General features: G+C 37.1%; 1 protein-coding gene across 3 annotated transcripts in view; it reads right to left on the bottom strand.

Annotated features, from left to right (window-relative positions):
* The window catches only part of PPME1 (protein phosphatase methylesterase 1), an 88204-nt gene that overhangs the window by 23090 nt on the left and 46498 nt on the right, over window positions 1–18616 (bottom strand). For all 3 annotated transcript variants that reach the window (XM_049652127.1, XM_049652145.1, XM_049652137.1), the window contains exons 4-7: window positions 10361–10418; window positions 9845–9896; window positions 4384–4538; window positions 3418–3508 (exon numbers count right to left, since the gene is read on the bottom strand). In XM_049652127.1, the coding sequence (XP_049508084.1) occupies window positions 3418–3508; window positions 4384–4538; window positions 9845–9896; window positions 10361–10418 (356 nt within the window). The remainder of the gene's footprint in view (window positions 1–3417; window positions 3509–4383; window positions 4539–9844; window positions 9897–10360; window positions 10419–18616) is intronic.

Here is an 18616-nt window from a genome sequence, read left to right as displayed (position 1 = left end):
AAATAAGTTATCTTACTTGCTTTCTCCATTTTGTCATCTCCTATCCTTTTCCCAACTAATATCCTCAAACATATATTTGGAGGGGGGGGTTATCGCCTACTTATTTTCTGTGATTGTCTTTGTCAAGGTCACCTTTACTCATGCCAATTAAAAAAAAATTTTTTTTTTAATGTTTATTTTTGACAGAGAGAGAGACAGAGCATGAGCTGGGCAGGGGCAGAGAGAGAGGGAGACACAGAATCTGAAACAGGCTCCAGGCTCTGAGCTGTCAGTACAGAGCCCAACGTGGGGCTCGAACTAACAGACTGTGAGATCATGACCTGAGTTGAAGTCGGACGCTCAACCGACTGAGCCACCCAGGCGCCCCTCAGGTCAATTTTAATGGTCATTTTTTAGTCCTCATCTTAACTGATCTCTCAGCATGTGACACAGATGCTCTCTCCCTCCTTCTATAAACACTTGCTATACTCCTTTAGTTTTCCTTCTATCTCACCAACTATGACTTTTCAGTTTCCTTTGTTGGATCTTTCTCTTTTTCCCAAGCTCTAAATATTGTGGAGTTTCCCAAGGCTCAGTTCTTGGAATTTTTCTATCAATATCAAATCCCTAGGTGACTGCATTCAATCTTTTGGCTTTAAATATTATCTATGTAATAATGATTCTCCAATTTATCTCTAACTCAGCCTCTTCTACCTAGTATAGACCAGTAACTACTTGACATTTCTGCTTAGAGGTATAATAACCATTTCGGTTTATCCAAACAAAAATCCTGATTCCCTGACCCTTTACCTGCTCCCAAATCTACTTCTCTTTGTCTCCACCATTCACCTGATTGCTTGGACTAAAAATCTAAAAGTTATCCTTGAATGCTGTGCCTCCTCCTACCCCCACCCCTCATTTCTCTCCTGATATCCGATCTGTAAGGCATTCCTGTCAGTTGTATCTTCAAAATACATTCCAAATATGACATATTACTTCCTCTGTTGTCATCCTAGTCTATGCTTACCATCATTACTCTCCTATACTACTACAACTGCCTCCTAATCAATTTCCCACTTCCATTATCACACCCATCCCTTTCCCTTCCCCTAGTGTTTTCCTCAGAGCAGCCAGAGTGATGAAACCAAAGTGTAAATCCTTATCTGTCCAACTTTTAAAGCCTAGGCTTCTAATGACTATGACCTACTGTCTCTCATTAGGATGACCAAGAAAGCAGAAGTGGGAATTCACTTTGATTTAAATCTTTACTGAATTAAACAGGTTGGCTTTGTATTTCAACATCTTTTTTAAAACCTGGAATATCCACAATAACTATGAGTCATAAACTTGATTCAGATATCCAGCCGAGTACAAAATTATGAAATACTTCATAGTATTCTTTCCGATTCTCAGGTTCAAGAAGTGGGATCTAAAAATCAGTGGCTCTTATACAACGCAGAACATTTTAACATACAACAAACAGAACCCTCATCCTATCCCACATCTGCCACTAGAATCAAGACTCTATCTCTTTTTAAAGTTTATTTATCTTGAGAGAAAGAGAGTGCACGAGCGAGGAAGGGGCAGAGGAAGAGGAACAGAGAGAATCCCAAGCAGGCTCCAAGCTGTCAGCACAGAACCTGACATGGGGCTTGAACTCACAAGCTGTGAGATCATGATCTAAGTTGAAATAAAAAATCGGAGGCTTAACCAACTGAGCCACCTTTTCTCTTTTAAGAAAAGATCTACCAATACCCTCATGCTGGATTAAGTACCTATCTTCTATAACTTTGTGCTTCCTTCACTGTACTGTGTTTAAATATTTACTTGTTTGTATTCCCAGTTTTTGGATGATAGGAACTAAGTCTGATTCATCTCCAGTTCTTAATCAGGTAGTAAGTAACACATCTTAGGGACTAAAAAACCAAAGTTTACTGAATAAATTTAAAAAGTTATTTGGTGGGGGGTCCCTGGAGGGCTCTGGCAGTTAAGTGTCTGACTCTTGATCTCATGGTTCAATCTCATGGTCTGTGAGACCAAGCCCCACATCAGTCTTTGTGCTGATAGTGTGCAGCCTGCTTGGAATTCTCTCCCTCTCTCTCTGCCCCTCCCCATGCTGGCTCATTCTCCCTCTCTCAAAATAAATAAACATTTTTTTTAAAAATTTAAAAAAAAGTTATTTGGAATAATTTTCTCACTGTTTGCTCCTGGGGAAGAAGGCAGGGTGCCTCAGATACATGCTGAACTGGCAGCAGCTTCATTCGGAAATGCTGTGGCTGCCAAAGATGGAGAGATCTTTGGTGTTGATGAGGGAACAGGAATCCTGCACCTCAGTAGTGTGAGCAAGGAGAGATAGAAGCAACCTCACCAAACACAAACATCATTTTGGCAAGCCATATTTGGCATGAGACCCTCTGTCTTAGAAAAACTACCTCAGATACATTTACCAGGTCCTTAATTTCCAGCTGATCTCTTTGATTCAATGAACAGATATGTTCTGCCTGCTAAGGCAGCCAGCAGTATGCTGTATGCTATATGAAAGTACAAAAGAAATAGAGGATAACTTCTGCCCTTATGATGTAGGAAGAATCTTAAGACAGGAATGAAAATTAACAATACAAGCATATCCTTTTGGGGAGACTTAAGAGGTAAACACAATATAATATAGACAGAGGTCTTTAGCAATTTAACTGAGGGAGTAATCTGAATGGTTTGGAGGACTTAGAGAAGGGTTCTGGGAAAGGAACTAGAGATGGATTTTGAAGAAGAGGTAGGAAGAGAGGATACTAAAGTTTTTTATCCTAAGATTGATTTCTTTGGGGGAGGGGCAGTGTTTTACTCATTTCTGAAATTTCACCCTTTAGCACAAAGTGTTTAATAAATATTTAATCAAATAATTGAATTAATGAATAAATTAATGACAAAACAGCCTTTACTTTAGTGGAAGTCATAGCCAATTCAGTGATTTTTATGAAAACTGTTTACCCAAAGGGTTTTTATTTACCCAAACCCAAATAAAAACTGAGAAAGGAACCTATGCCCATCCTCTGTTTCTCCACCATTTTCTCTGGAACACAGAAAGTGAATCCAGAACATGAAGCATCAGAAGTAGAAAAGGCCTTAGAGTCTCATTTAGTCCAAACTCCTACCTCAGAAATGGAGATAGCTAGACAGGAGATAATCCATAATTATTAAAATTGTAGGAGGTACTATAGTGTATTAGGAAAAGGATGGATTTTAGACAACTGGGCCAAGTGTGAAACATTTAAAATACTAAAAATAATTCTGCACTTTACATAAATGTTTCCACATGTGATATTATAATAAAGCTAAGGCTTGGAAACTGAACTATTCTTTTGAACTTGGTGCCTGAGCTGATGGAAAAGGACAGTTAGAATCTAACATTCAAAATATAGACAATATAGATTTGTGGGTTACCTCCATTCAATGGCATTCTCTAGAGACTTGAAGGTTTTAGGACGACCACGTAAGAAATTCTGCATGCTATTAAGTGCATCCATGGCTGTACCTAGATGTTAAACAAATACTTTAACCACAGCACTTAACATATTCTAAGCATTTACATTTACTGGGCCAACTGTGTATATCTGCCCTCAATGATGGTAGAATTCAGTGATGTTTTGGGGAAAAAAGATGCAGCTTAAAAAAATTCAGAGATTGACGTGATAGCAAGCTTCGAAGATGGCCTCCAGTGATTTTTGCCTCTTGATATTCACTCCCTTGTGTAGTCTTCTCATACTGAATAGGGGCTGACTTGTATAAGCAATCGTATGACTTCTGAGGCTGGGTCATAAAAGACATGGCAGCTTCTTTTTAACATTAAATATAATTATGGGACATACATACAATTGAAACATTATGTAGCCCTAAAAGATATTTACAAAGAGTTTTCAATGACATGGGAAATGATCATATAATATAGGGTATGGGTGCAATGGGTGAAGGTGTCAAAAGGTACAAACTTCCAGTTATAAAATAAAAAAGTCTTCAGGATATAATGTACAGTATAGTGACTACAGTTAATAATATATATTGTGTATTTGAAAGTTGCGAAGACAGTAGATCTTAAAAGTGTTCATCACAAGAAAAATAATTTATTATATGTGGTGATGGATGTTAACTACACATACTGTGGTGATCATTTCATAATATATACACATATTGAATCATTATGTCATACAACTGAAACTAACACAATTTGTATGTCAATTAAAAAATACTCAGAATGCCTTTGCCACAAAGTAACATAAAAAACGATATAAAGACAGAGGGACATAGTTCAAGATGAGTAGAGATCAATAAATTAAAATAAGGTAATAATAATCTACCATGGATCTCTTATAAATCAAAGATTTTGATTTAGTCAGTACTAAGAAAACTTACCTTCTACAACATCGATCATACAGAGACCCAGGAGGCTTGGCACTAGGTTAGATGATGCTGTGTGGACTGCAATAGCTCCACCCATACTATGTCCAATCAGCATAATTGGAGGAGGGAGGTCCCCATACATGGCTTCAACCACATTGCCAACATCCCTGCAAAGAGAAGGAAACAAAGCTGGGAATGCTCTCTGACAACACTAAAAATCGTTTTCTTTCCTAATTCCTTTGTTTAGTCTGCAACTAACAGTGCTAAGACTGTAAAGGTCTACTGGGCCATCTTGAAAATATACCTATGTCAATCTCTTAGCATGCCCCCGCCCCCACCCCCAGTATCTATTCATGTAGCCACACATTTAGCTCTTCTGATAAACAGGACCAAGAACCCAAGTTTTCTGATTTTCATATACCTTTATTTTAAATGTAAGCTTGAAACTCTGGACAAATAATTTAAGTGCTCTATGCCTAAATTTCCCCAACTATAAAACAGAAAACAATTTTATTAAGCATTCTAACGTAGTAAAGTTTAGAGTCACAAGATGAATTGCAGCCCTACTTTATTTTTTATTATGTGGACTTGAATTAGTTATTTAATCTCTCAGGCAGTTATATCTATAAGATGAAGACAAGAATATGATTTACTAAATATATATGTGTGTGTGTATATATGTATATATATACACACACACATAATTTACTATTCAAGATTAACTGAAACAGTGAATGAAAACTACTTTGAAAAGTATAAATGCTATCCAAAGGTTGTTACTTATAATTTGTCAAGTAAGTTGCTTGAAATATGAACATAAATGTAAGTACAATGTTCTGAGAAACTAGAAAGATGTTCAGAGCTAATTTTTATTGACTTCTGTCTTAGTTTTTAATTGAGTGGATCGGTTAACAAAGTCAAACCTTAAAGTTCTGAAAATGAGAACTGAAGTAGGAACCTGGGTTTAATTTGCATATAGGCCCTCTTTGCTACAGCAATAGGTAGGTATGGTATGTTTTCAGAGACCACTGGCTTTACTGTCTTCTGGGAGTGGCTGAGTCAGTTAACTTCAAAAGACAGTTTTGTGTTGCTGGGTGTTATTATATACCTCAAGCACCCATACGGTGTTAGCCAAATAGAGCAGATGTGGATATAGGAAACAGAGCCTTTTGAATATGATCTCCAAAGTATTTAGAATGGAAAAAGTAAATGCTATGAATTAATCTTTTTGTTAAAGTTTATTTATTTATTTTGAGAGAGATAGACACAGCATGAGTTGGGAAGGGGAAGAGACAGAAATCCCAAGCAGGCTCCACACCACCAGCACAGAGCCCAACATAGGCCTCAAACTCATGAAACTGTGAGATCATGACCTGAGGAGAAGCCAAGAGTCAGATGCCTAACTGACTGAACCACCCAGGTGCCCCTCAGAAGAAATTAATCTTAAAAATCTCATAAAACAGGGCACCTGGGTGGCTCAGTCAGTTAAGCGTCCGACTTAGGCTCTGGTCATGATCTCTCAGTTCATGGTTCGAGCCCCGCATCAGGCTCCGTGCTGACAGCTCGGAGCCTGGAGCCTGCTTCAGATTCTGTGTCTCCCTCTCTCTCTGTCTTCCTCTGCTTGTACTCTGTGTCTCTCAAAAATGAATACATTTTTTTTAATCTCATAAAACAATTACAGATGTGAATAGGGTAGGTGTAGCACCTGCAGATAATCTGAATGGCATACAAGGAGGCCCCCAACTTTATAAGTGAAAAAAAATAGTTTAAAAATATTCCTTTGGAGTTAAAGTTAAAACTTTTGGTTGGTAACAACTATAATAAAATAAAAGGATGCTATAGAAGATTATCTAAGTCCAGGTCTCCCTAAAATACTCAGTAACCTAGTTGCAGGGGTTCTGTGATGAAGGTGGACAAGGTCTGAAACAAAGCAACTCCATACTGCATCTAAGCTTAGCAAAAGTGTATTTCATCCAGGTAAAAGGTGGTTACTGATCATCTACTACAAGGAGAAATTTATTCTTATTAAAGTTAGCCAAACTACCAAGATTAGTGCCTTGAGACATGTTCTGAAGTTCCAGAAAAATAAAACAAAGATGAAGAAGCAGATCTTATCTACATAACTAGCTGTAACTAGATATGCCACAATTTAGGTAGATGCTTTAAAAGGAGATTCTATCATACTTATCAATAATGGGTTCATTTCCTGAGAAGCAACAGACATAAAAGAAAAAGAGTATCAGAGCAACCTGAACCAATTCTTGGTTCTTCTACTTTCAGGGGAATTATATTTTATGTATGGTTGAGATTCCGAAGTTGATACACAAGGGAAATATCATGCTGTCAGTACTACTTGAAAATTACATTAATTGTCCATTAAATATACCCATTTTGAGATTTTTGTTTCAGAGTGACTGAATTCAGAAATCATATAAATGTTTTATTGTTTTGACTATTTCAACAATAATCTAACTTATTAGCTCTTCTGGTTCTTGGTAATCATCTTCAACTATGCTGGATGGTTTTAGTCATCTATTTCTTTTTACCTTTCTTGCCAGTTATCAACTGGCAACTCTCAGCTCCAATTCATCCTTCCTTGCATGTTCTCCAAAATTGGATCTGAGGCCTTTAAATATTTTTCCTTTGCAGCTGGCATAATGTTAAGCTTTATCAGTAGAGAGTGCAGGAGAGACACTGCAGAAAGGGTTTTGCTCCTAGTTCATGTAGCATGGGAAGCACTATAGCACACACAGCTTCCCCAGTGCCCAAATCCTGCAGCACAGGTGGCTTCTCTGGCACACCATCCCCCCAGGCCCAATTTTTCCCTAGTCTTATTAAGATAAAATTGGTACATAAAAATGGCAAATAATTAATGTATATAATTTGGTAAGTTGGGATATATGTATACACTTGTGTTACCATCACTATGGTTAAGGTAATAAACACTTCCAAAAGTTCCTTTGTGTGTGTGTGTGTGTGTGTGTGTGTGTGCACGAGATAAGAACACTTAACATGATATTTATCCTCCTAACAAACTTTTTAAGTACACGATTATGTCATTATTAAGTATAGGTACCATGTTATATAGCAGATTTTTGGAACCATTCCCGATATTTTTGTTGCAGAGTGCCTCTGGTGAGATACCTCCCTGTGAACAGCTTCCCCTGCACCCTAGAGGGCAGGTATCTGGCCAGTTCTGCCAAAGTGGCATCCAAATGACTTCTCTGTCTTTAGTAAGCCACAGTCATGCCCTCTACAACAGGGTCTAAATCTCAACCTCTTCCATTAGTGTTCTCTGTCAGCCCAAGGTGTAGTTCTCTGCTTCTTATATCTGCTATTCTTCCTTTTTCTTGAAAAGTATTCCAGCTTTACTGAGGTATAACCGATAAAATTTTAATATATTTAAAGTGTACAATGTGATGATTTGATATATGAGTATATTGTGAAATGACTCCCACAATCAAGTTAATTAAACATATATTTTTCAGTGTTCTCTTTACTACTTTTTTTTAAGAGAGCCAGCATGAGAGCAGGGACAGAGGTGGGGAGAGAGAATCTTAAGCAGGCTCCATGCTCAGTGCAGAGCCAGATACAGATGTGGAGCTTGATCCCACAACCCTAAGGTCATGACCTGAGCAGAAATCAAGAGTTGGATGCTCAACCAACTAAGCCACCCAGGCGCCCCTGTTCTCGTTATTTCTTATTAGCCAATTCTTCATTACTCCAATCTCCTATTATAGTTAATAAGTCTTTATACTAAACTTTCCCTGTTTAAATTACTGTGATTTTTCTTTCCTGATTGTCTCAGACTGATACATTATTAGGCAATGTATCCTTCAGGTCCTCCCTCAATTAATTCTTCAAATTCCTGTAGGACATCATCCAAGGCATCATAACCCTTTGGCAACCTGGCGACTTAGATGATGGATTTCACTTTTTTGTCAACAGTCAGGAAACCTTAAAAATTGTTCACAAATCTTTCAATAGGTATCACCAACATACTTGATTATCTTGGGCTTTATTGTTCTCATATTACAAAGGCATTAGGAACAACTGAGAGAACAGATTCTTAGCTCCCTTCTCATGGTTTCTCAGGCATATGGTCATTGAATGGAATGGTACCATATATTGTTATTTTTCTCTCTCTCTGCCAAGCACCATAGTTGAATGATCACAATTCTGGTCTATTAACTGTGTGACCTCATACAGCTAGTCATTTAATCTGAGTCTGTATACTCATTGGGTAAAACAAGAAAAAAGGATAATATGTACACTATAGAATAATGTAGATAATTAAAATAAATAACTTAATTAAATTATTTATTCTTAATAAGTGCTTAATTTACACTTAATAAAGTCTGGCAGATAGCACACAAACAGTATCTGCTATAACAATAAAACTATGACCACATGAGTTTCATTTCTGAAGGTAACACAGTTTACTCTTGAATTAAAGTTGCTAAAGTAAGAAGGGACAAGATATTTTTGGCCGAAGTTGATCAAATACTTGAGAGACCATGTATTAAAGCCGGGTAGTTAGAAGAATCCTGTTTACAATATAGGTCAGTGGTTCCCAAACACCAGTCACAGGACTGGCTGCATTAGATTTCTTTACAGAGCTTTATCAAAATATAAATAAATGTCCAGATCCCCCCGGTAGAAGCACTAATTCAGTAGGTCTGGGGTAAGGTCATATCATCTGTATTTCAATCACTTATTAGGTAAATCTGATGAGTGACCATGTTTGAGGCTACTGTACATACTATAGCCATCTTGTACCTTGAGGCCCAGGGTATCACTAATTCTTCTTTCTAAAAAAATTTTTTAGTGTGTTTTACTTTTGAGAGAGAGAGCGAGTGAGCACGAGCAGGGGAGGGGCAAAAAGAGAGAGAGACACAGAATTCAAAGCAGGCTCCAGGCCCTGAGCCGTCAGCACAGAGCCCAACACGGAGCTTGAACTCATGAACTGTGAGATCATGATCTGAATCGAAGTTGGACTCTCAACTGACTGAGCCATCCAGGTGCCCCTCATTAATTCTTTAATATCTTGTTCTTGTCTCTCTAGGAAGTTGGATAAAGAACATGGGCAGGAAACCGTAAGAACATCTTACATGGCAGGGTCTTTTGTATACAACCCCCTTTTCAAGCATAAGTTCCCAATAGATATTCGGATTCTATTCAACTCTGTCAACAGAAGAAAACTTTGCAAAAGACAACAGAAACTACACTGTAACTCAAAGAATTTTCAAGTGCTTTATGTGATGACATAATGCTGAATATATCAAGAAAGATGGAGGTTTCTTTCAGGATTAAATACTAAGGAGACACCAAATACAGGGGAAAAGCAACAGAAATAAAATTTTCTCTATGCTAATTATTGTACAACAGTCTCACTAGGAGAGTAAATAGTTACACTACTATTTATAATAGTAATGGAAGCTAGGTGATGTATAAACAATATTACATTACTTACTTTGCCATTGTTTCTGCAGACAGGTCTTCAGAATTCTTGACTTTTGTTTCACCTAAAAAGAAAATATTTAAAAAAATAAAATTCCCAAAAATACAAATTATAAAAGCAAGAGTATTCTCTTTTAAAAATCTTACTTTTGGGAATGAAATGCAGACTTTATGGTTGTGTATGATGGGCTTAGCAAGGATTTTCTATGTTAAAGATGCATCTTGATAATTGGGCACCCTAAGGAAGATGTAACTCCAGTAGCCTAGCAAAGATTTATTTACATTCCTTATACATCATCAGCATCAGAATTTGGTTACATTAAAGGACATTTTCATAGCTAAACAATAACATATATGTGTATTTATAAAATATCTTTTGTAAAAGCTGGAAACTAAGACTTCCCTCAAAGAGCCCAAATGGAATGGACCAGGTTATTCTGTGGCCATATTGAAACTTGTAATAGTTAACAGTATTCAAAGGGGTTGGCAAATTTATCAGAGTTAGTGACTAATTAAGTACATCACTCACCATGACCTCGCAGATCTAAAGCCACAATTCTACACTGAACCCTACTAATGATCGCCGCCTAGGAAGAAAAGAAAATCTGGTTTAGTAAACTTTCCCCATTACCAATGATAACTGTTGAACGAATACCTATCAGAATTCAAGAATCTCAAGATAATCAAAGGAAGACTTTCCTTTTTTTTTCTCATTTGAGTAAGTTGGTGTATAATGTTACATTAGTTTTAGGTATATAACATAGTGATTTGACAAGTTTATACATTAACTTATGCTCACCAAATACAAATACTATGACAGTATCACTGACTGTATGCTGTGCCTTTTATTTCTGTTACTTATTCATTCCATAGCTGGAAGCCTATATCTCCCCCTTCCCTATACCTATTTAGTCCATCCCTCAACTGCTTCCCCTCTTAAACCATCAGTTTGTTCTCTGTATTTATAGCTCTGACTCTGCTTTGTTTCTTCTTTTTCTTTTTAGATTCAACATACAAGTGAAATCATATGGTATTTGTCTTTCTCAGACTTATTTCACTTAGCATAATACTCTCTAGGTTTATCCATGTTGTTGTAAATGTCACAATCTCATTCTTTTTTATGGCTGTGTAATATTCCATTCTCTGTATATACATCTTCTTTAACCATTTGTCTAGCAACGGACACTGAGGTTGCTTCTATATGTTGGCTATTGTAAACAATGCTACAATAAACACAAGGGTGCATATATCTTTTCAAATTAGTGTTGGGTAGTCCACTAGCCAGTAGTGGAATTATTGGATCATATGGGTTTTTTGTTTTTTTTTTTTTTTTAATTTGAGGGAGTGAGAGAACACGAGCAGGGGGGGGGGCAGAGGGAAACGGCGGGGGGGGGGGAGGGAGAGGGAATCTTAAGCAGGCTCCACACTCAGTGCAAAGCCCAACATGGGACTTGATACCATGACCCTGAGATCATGACCTGAGCCAAATTGGAAATACAAAACTTTTCAATTTTAAGTAAAACTAAAAAACTGACGATTCTCTTCGTTTTTGTACATACTTTGGTTCTATCCCAACTTTTTTTTTAAATTTTCTTTCTTTTTAATTTACATCCAAGTTAGTTAGCATATAGTGTAACAATGATTTCAGGAGTAGATTCCTTAATGCCCTTTACCCATTTAGCCCATCGCCTCTCCCACAACCCCTCCAGTAACCCTCTGTTTGTTCTCCATATTTAGGGGTTTCTTCTGTTTTGCCCCCCTCCCTGTTTTTATATTATTTTTGCTTCCCTTCCCTTACGTTCATCTGTTGTGTGTCTTAAAGTCCTCATATGAGTGAAGTCATATGATATTTGTCTTTCTCTGACTAATTTCGCTTAGCATAAAACCCTCTAGTTGCATCCACGTAGTTGCAAATGGCAAGATTTCATTCTTTTTGATTGCTGAGTAATACTCCACACATCTTCTTTATCCATTCATCTATCAATGGACATTTGGGGGGCTCTTTCCATACTTTGGCTATTGTTGATAGTGCTGCTATAAACGTTGGGGTGCATGTGTCCCTTCGAAACAGCACACCTGTATCCCTTGGATAAATGCCTAGTAGTGCAATTGCTGAGTTGTAGGGTAGTTCTATTTTCAATTTTTTGAGGAACTCTGTACTGTTTTCCAGAGTGGCTGCACCAGTTTGCATTCCCACCAGCAGTGCAAAAGAGATCCTCCTTGTCTGCATCGTCACCAATACCTGTTGTTGCCTGAGTTGTTAATGTTAGCCATTCTGACAGGTGTGAGGTGGTATCTCATCGTGGTTTTGATTTATATTTCCCTGATGCTGAGGGATGCTGAGCATTTTTTCATGTGTCGGTTGGCCATCTAGATGTCTTCTTCAGAGAAGTGTCTATTCATGTCTTTTGTTCATTTCTTGACTGGATTATTTGTTTTTTGGGTGTGGAGTTTGGTAAATTCTTTATAAATTTTTGATACTCGCCCTTTATCTGATATGTCATTTGCAAATATCTTCTCCCATTCTGTCGGTTGCCTTTTAATTTTTCTGATTGTTTCCTTCCTGTGCAGAAGCTTTTTATTTTGATGAGGTCTCAATAGTTCATTTTTGCTTTTGTTTCCCTTGCCTCCAGAGACATGTTAAGAAGTTGCTGCGGCCAATATCAAAGAGGTTTTTTTAAATATATTAAATATAATTTATTGTCAAATTGGTTTCCAAACAACACACAGTGCTCATCCCAACAGGTGCCCTCCTCAACGCCCATCACCCACTTTCCCCTCTCCCCCACCTCCCATCAACCCTCAGTTTGTTCTCAGTATTTAAGAGTCTCTTATGGTTTGCCTCCCTCCCTCTCTGTAACCTTGTTTCCCCCCTTCTCCTCCCCCATGGTCTTCTGTTAAGTTTCTTAGGATCCACATAGGAGTGAAAACATATAGTATCTGTCTTTCTCTGTATGACTTATTTCACTTATCATAATACTCTCCAGTTCCATCCATGTTGCTACAAATGGCCAGATTTCATTCTTTCTCATTGCCAAGTAGTATTCCATTGTATATATAAACCACATCTTCTTTATCCATTTGTCAGTTGATGGACATTTAGGCTCTTTCCACAATTTGGCTATTGTTGAAAGTGCTGCTATAAACACTTGGGTACAAGTGTCCCTAATGCATCAGCACTCCTGTATTCCTTGGGTAAATTCCTAGCAGTGCTATTGCTGGGTCATAGGGTAGATCTATTTTTAATTTTTTGAGGAACCTCCACACTGTTTTCCAGAGCGGCTGTACCAGTTTGCATTCCCACCAACAGTGCAAGAGGGTTCCTGTTTCTCCACATCCTCGCCAGCATCTATAGTCTCCTGATTTGTTCATTTTAGCCACTCTGACCAGCATGAGGTGGTATCTGAGTGTGGTTTTGATTTTTATTTCCCTGATGAGGAGTGATGTTGAGCATCTTTGCATGTGCCTGTTGGTCATCTGGATGTCTTCTTTAGAGAAGTGTCTATTCATGTTTTCTGCCCGTTTCTTCACTGGATTATTTGTTTTTCTGGTGTGGAGTTTGGTGAGTTCTTTATAGATTTTGGATACTAACCTTTTATCAGATATGTCATTTACAAATATCTTTTCCCATTCCATCAGTTGCCTTTTAGTTTTGTTGACTGTTTCCTTTGCAGTGCAGAAGCTTTTTATCTTGATGAGGTCTCAATAATTTTTGCTTTTAATTCCCTTGCCCTTGGAGATGTGTCAAGTAAGAAATTGCTGTGGCTGAGGTCAGAGAGGTTTTTTTCTTGCTTTCTCCTCTAGGGTTTTGATGATTTCCTGTCTCACATTCAGGTCCTTCATCCATTTTGAGTTTATTTTTATGCATGGCGTAAAAAAAGTGGTCTAGTTTCATTCTTCCACATGTCGCTGTCCAGTTTTCCCAGCACCACTTGCTGAAGAGACTGTCTTTATTCCATTGGATATTCTTTCCTGCTTTGTCAAAGATTAGTTGGCTATATGCTTGTAGGTCCATTTCTGGGTTCTCTATTCTGTTCCATTGATCTGAGTGTCTGTTTTTGTGCCATCTATCCCGACTTTAAAATATGGCTCTCTTCACCTAAATCCCTCTTTAAGTCCTAACTCTTCCTCACTTTTCATGAAACACACAGTAAACACCTCAAAACGATGAACCTCTGAGTTCTACTATTACCTATGATTCTCATCCATATTCTGTGCTGACAGCTCAGAGCCCAGAGCCTGCCTCAGATTCTGTATCTCTCCCTCTCCCTGCCCCTTCCCTTCTCACACTCTGTCTCTGTTTTCTCCCAGAATAAATAAACATCAAGAAGAATTAAAAAAAAAAGATAGATACAGTAGTATACACAACCTTGTACCACAGTTAAATAAAAATATATTGAAAAAAATCATATCATGAGGAGGTACAATTTTTGAAGTTTAAACAAACCTGGAATAATTGGAGAGCTTCTTCCTCAAATAAACTAGATTCTTTGACAATACATCATAACTAGTGTTAGTAAATGTCATCAACATTTTTTACCTTTTGGGAATATAATGGGTCTAGCCTAACCCTCACATTTTATAAGTGAGGAAACTGAGGCCAAGAGAAAGGAAATTATTTGCTCAGGGTCATAAAACAGGTTAGTAGTAAAAACAGAACTAGAATCAAGGTAAGTTACAAATATAACAGTCAATGTATAACACAAAACAAGTCAAATTTCTTAAGTCACCTTCCCCCTCATTTTATTTCTAAGTGATTACATATATCATCTTGAATACAGTCTCATTATAAAAGTGTTGAAAATATAGAAAAGTAATAAGAAAGAGAGGAGATAAATCTCTTTGATGTAGCCCTCTGTCATCTTGGTAAAGATGGCTTTTTTTTCTTCAGATTTATCGAGATATTACTGACATATTACATGTAAGTTTAAGTTGTGCAATGTGATGATTTGATAAATATGTATACTGCAAAATGATTATCACAATAAGGTTAGTTAAGATTTCTATCCCCCCACATGATTACCATTTACTCTTATGCGTGGTGAGAACATTTAAGATAGACTCTCTTAACTTTCAAGTATACAATAGAGAATAAGCAATTAACAGTATATACATACCACACAGTATGTAATGTAGTACATTAGATCCCGAGAACTTAATCTTATAGCCAAGAGCTTATACCCTTCGACAAATATCTCCCAATTTCCCCCATCTTGCAGCCCTTGACAACTAATATTAATATCTATTACTATAAATTTGACTTTTTTAGATTCTGCATACAAGTAAGAACATGAAGTATTATTAGTCTTTCTCTTATTTCACCTAGCATAATATAAAGCCTTCAAGGTTCTCCATGTTGTTACAAAAAGCAGGATTTCCTTCTTTTTTATGGCTGAATAATATTCGTGTGTGTGTATCAGTTTCTTTATCTATTTATGTTGAATGTTTAGGTTGTTTCCATATCTTGCTTATTGTCAATAATACTACAAACATGAGGTACACATACCTCTCTGAAAGTGTTTTTTTCATTTCCTGTGGATATACATCCAGAAGTGGGATTACTGGCTCACATGGTAATTCTATTTTTAATGTTTTGAGGAATTCTATACTGTTTTCCATAGTGACTGTACCAATTTATATTCCCACCAACAGTGCACAAGTGTTCCCTTTTGTCTACAGCTTTGCCAACGCTTGTCTCTTGTCTTTTTGATAACAGCCATTCCAACAGTCGTGAGGTGGCATCTCATTGTGGTTTTGATTTGTATTTTCCTGATTAGTGATGCTGAACATATTTTCATGTACCTGTTGGCCATTTGCACGTCTTCTTTGGAAATGTCTATTCTTTTGCCCATTTTTGTTTAAAAAAATTTTTTTAATGTTTGTTTTTGAGTAACAGAGAGAGAGAGAGAGAGAGAGAGAGAGAGAGCATGAGCAGGGGAAGGGCAGAGAGAGAGGGAGATACAGAATGTGAAGCAGGCTCTAGGCTTAGAGCTGTCAGCACACAGTCCCCAGTGCGGCTTGAACTCATGGGCCGTGAGTTTAACTTACCTAGCCAAAGTCGAACGTTTAACCAACTGATCCACCCAGGGGCTCCAGTCTTTTGTCCATTTTTCAACTGGATTTTTTTTTTTTTTTTTTTTTTTTTTTTTTTGCTATTGCGTTGTATGGATTCCTTACACATTTTGGATGTTAACCACTTATCACATAGATGGTTTGCAAAAATTTTCTCCCATTCCATAGGTTCCCTTTTCATTTTGATGATAGTTTGATGTAGTCCCACTTGTTTCTTTATGCTTTTGTTGCTTGTACTTTTAGTGTTATACCCAAAAAATCATTGCCAAGACCAATGTCTAGGGTTTTTTTTTCTTTTTTCTTAATTTTTTTTTTAACGTTTATTTATTTTTGGGACAGAGAGAGACAGAGCATGAATGGGGGAGGGGCAGAGAGAGAGGGAGACACAGAATCGGAAGCAGGCTCCAGGCTCTGAGCCATCAGCCCAGAGCCTGATGCGGGGCTTGAACTCACAGACCGTGAGATCGTGACCTGAGCTGAAGTTGGACGCTTAACCGACTGAGCCACCCAGGCGCCCCTAGGGGTTTTTTTTCTAATATATTCTTTTGGTGGTTTTACAGGTTCAGGTCTCACATTTAAATCTTGAATTCATTTCAAGTTAATTTTTGTGAGTGATGTGAGACAGAGGTCCAATTTCATTTTGTATGTGGTTATCCAGTTTTACCAATACTATTTACTGAAAAGATTACCCTTTCTCCATGGAGTCTTCTTGACTTCCTTGTCAAATATTAGTTAACTGTATATGCATGGCTTTATTCCTGAGGTCTTCATTCTGTCCCATTGGCCTAAGTGTCTATTTTTATGCCAGTGCCATACTGTTTTGATTACTATAGCTTTGTAATAAAATTTAAAATCAGGAATTGTGATGGCTTCTTCTCAGAATTGTTTTGGCTATTCAATACTTTTGTTGTCCCACTCCAATTTTAGGACTTTTTCTTTTTCCGTGGAAAATGTCATTGAAATTTTGACACGTATTGCATTGAATCTGTAGATGGCTTTGGGTAATATGGACATTTTAACAATATTAATTCTTCTGATCCATGAATATGGGGTACCTTTCCATTTATTTGTCTTCTTCAATTTCTTTCATCAATGTCTTACAATTTTCAGTGCACGGATATTTCACCACCTTGGTTAAATTTATTCCTAAGTGTTTTATTTATTTGCTATTATAGGTGGGACCATTTTATTCTTTTTCAGAGAGTTCACTGTTAGTATATTAAATCACATTTTAAAAATCAGCCAGAGGGGCACCTGGCTAGCTTAGTCATAGAAACGTGCAACTCTTGATTTCAGGGTTGTGAGTTCAAGCCACACATTGGGTGTAGAGATTATTTAAGTAAATAAAATTTTTAATAATCACCTAGAGGGGGGTCTGGGTGGCTCAGTCGATTAAGCGTCCAACTTTGGCTCGTGTCATGATCTTATGGTTCATGAGTTCAAGTCCTATATCAGGCTCTGTGCTAACAGCTCATAGCCTGGAGCCTGCTTCAGATTCTGTCTCCGTCTTTCTCTGCTCCTCCCACACTCATGCACTCTCTCTCAAATATAAACAGACATTTAAAATTAAAAAAAAAAAATCACCTAGAAAATGAATTCTGTTTCTACTTCCATTACTCTAATGAATGAAAAATGGATAGGGGTGTCTGGGTGGCTCAGTCGGTTAAGCATCCAACACATGGTTTCAGCTCAGGTTTCGTGAGTTAGTGGGTTCAAGCCCCACATCAGGCTCTGTGCTGACGCTGCGGAGTCTGCTTGGGATTCTCGTTCTCCCTCTCTTTCTGCCTCTCCCCAACTCATGCTGCCTCTCAAATAAACTTAAAAAAATTTTTTAGAAAAGAAAAATGAGTAACTTTAAAAGAGAATAATGGACTGACATTCTACTATACTTTGCTATTTGTTCTTGAAAACTAATTACTAGAGTTATTTAACACATTATGGTGGCAGTAAAGTCTTCAATGCCAAAAACAAATCTGTATTTTGGAAATAAAATTAAGTGGCAAAGATTGTGTCAAGTATGCTTTACTGCTCTATATTAAAAAAAAAAAAGATAACAACAAAATATGCATTTGAAGGAAGTAACTGTCAATTCCAATTTTAACTTAAAAGCAATAATTTATAATCTTATGTGCCTGTCAGAAAACACTGACAATAATGTTATAAAATTGATTTTTCCATTCACTTATTTAACAAATCTTTCTATAGCTTATAAAAATCTGGCACCAATTGCATAATGGGGTTGCGGTATGAAAAAGACAGGCAATGTTCCTGTTCTCATGATGTGTATATCCTAGTGTGGCAAATTAAGAATAGGAAACAATAAAAGAACAAAGTAAATTCAACACGTTTCATAAGTAATGAAAAAGTGTCAGAGCACATCCATAATAGTCATTCCAGATCTTGTCTCAAATGGTACAACTTTCCCACTGTTGGAATGTTTCAATGAAATGCAGCTATTTAAGAACTAGACTTATCTGACCACTCTTCTTTTCTTTTTTTTTTAGTGTAGTTGATTTATAATGTCACATCAGATTCAGGTATACACCTTAGTGATTTGACAGGTTTATATATTATGCTATGTTCATAAGTATAGCCACCATCTGTCCCATTACAATATCATTGACTGCTGACCTTATGCTATGCTTTTTATTCCCGTGACCTACTCATCCCATAACTGGAGACCTGTATCTCCCTCTCCCCTTCACCCATTTTG

This window comes from Panthera uncia, chromosome D1 (genome assembly GCF_023721935.1).
Source record: "Panthera uncia isolate 11264 chromosome D1, Puncia_PCG_1.0, whole genome shotgun sequence".
NCBI lineage: Eukaryota > Metazoa > Chordata > Mammalia > Carnivora > Felidae > Panthera > Panthera uncia.
The sequence above is the reverse complement of the archived record's forward strand: the minus strand, read 5'-3'. Positions and strand labels throughout refer to the sequence as shown.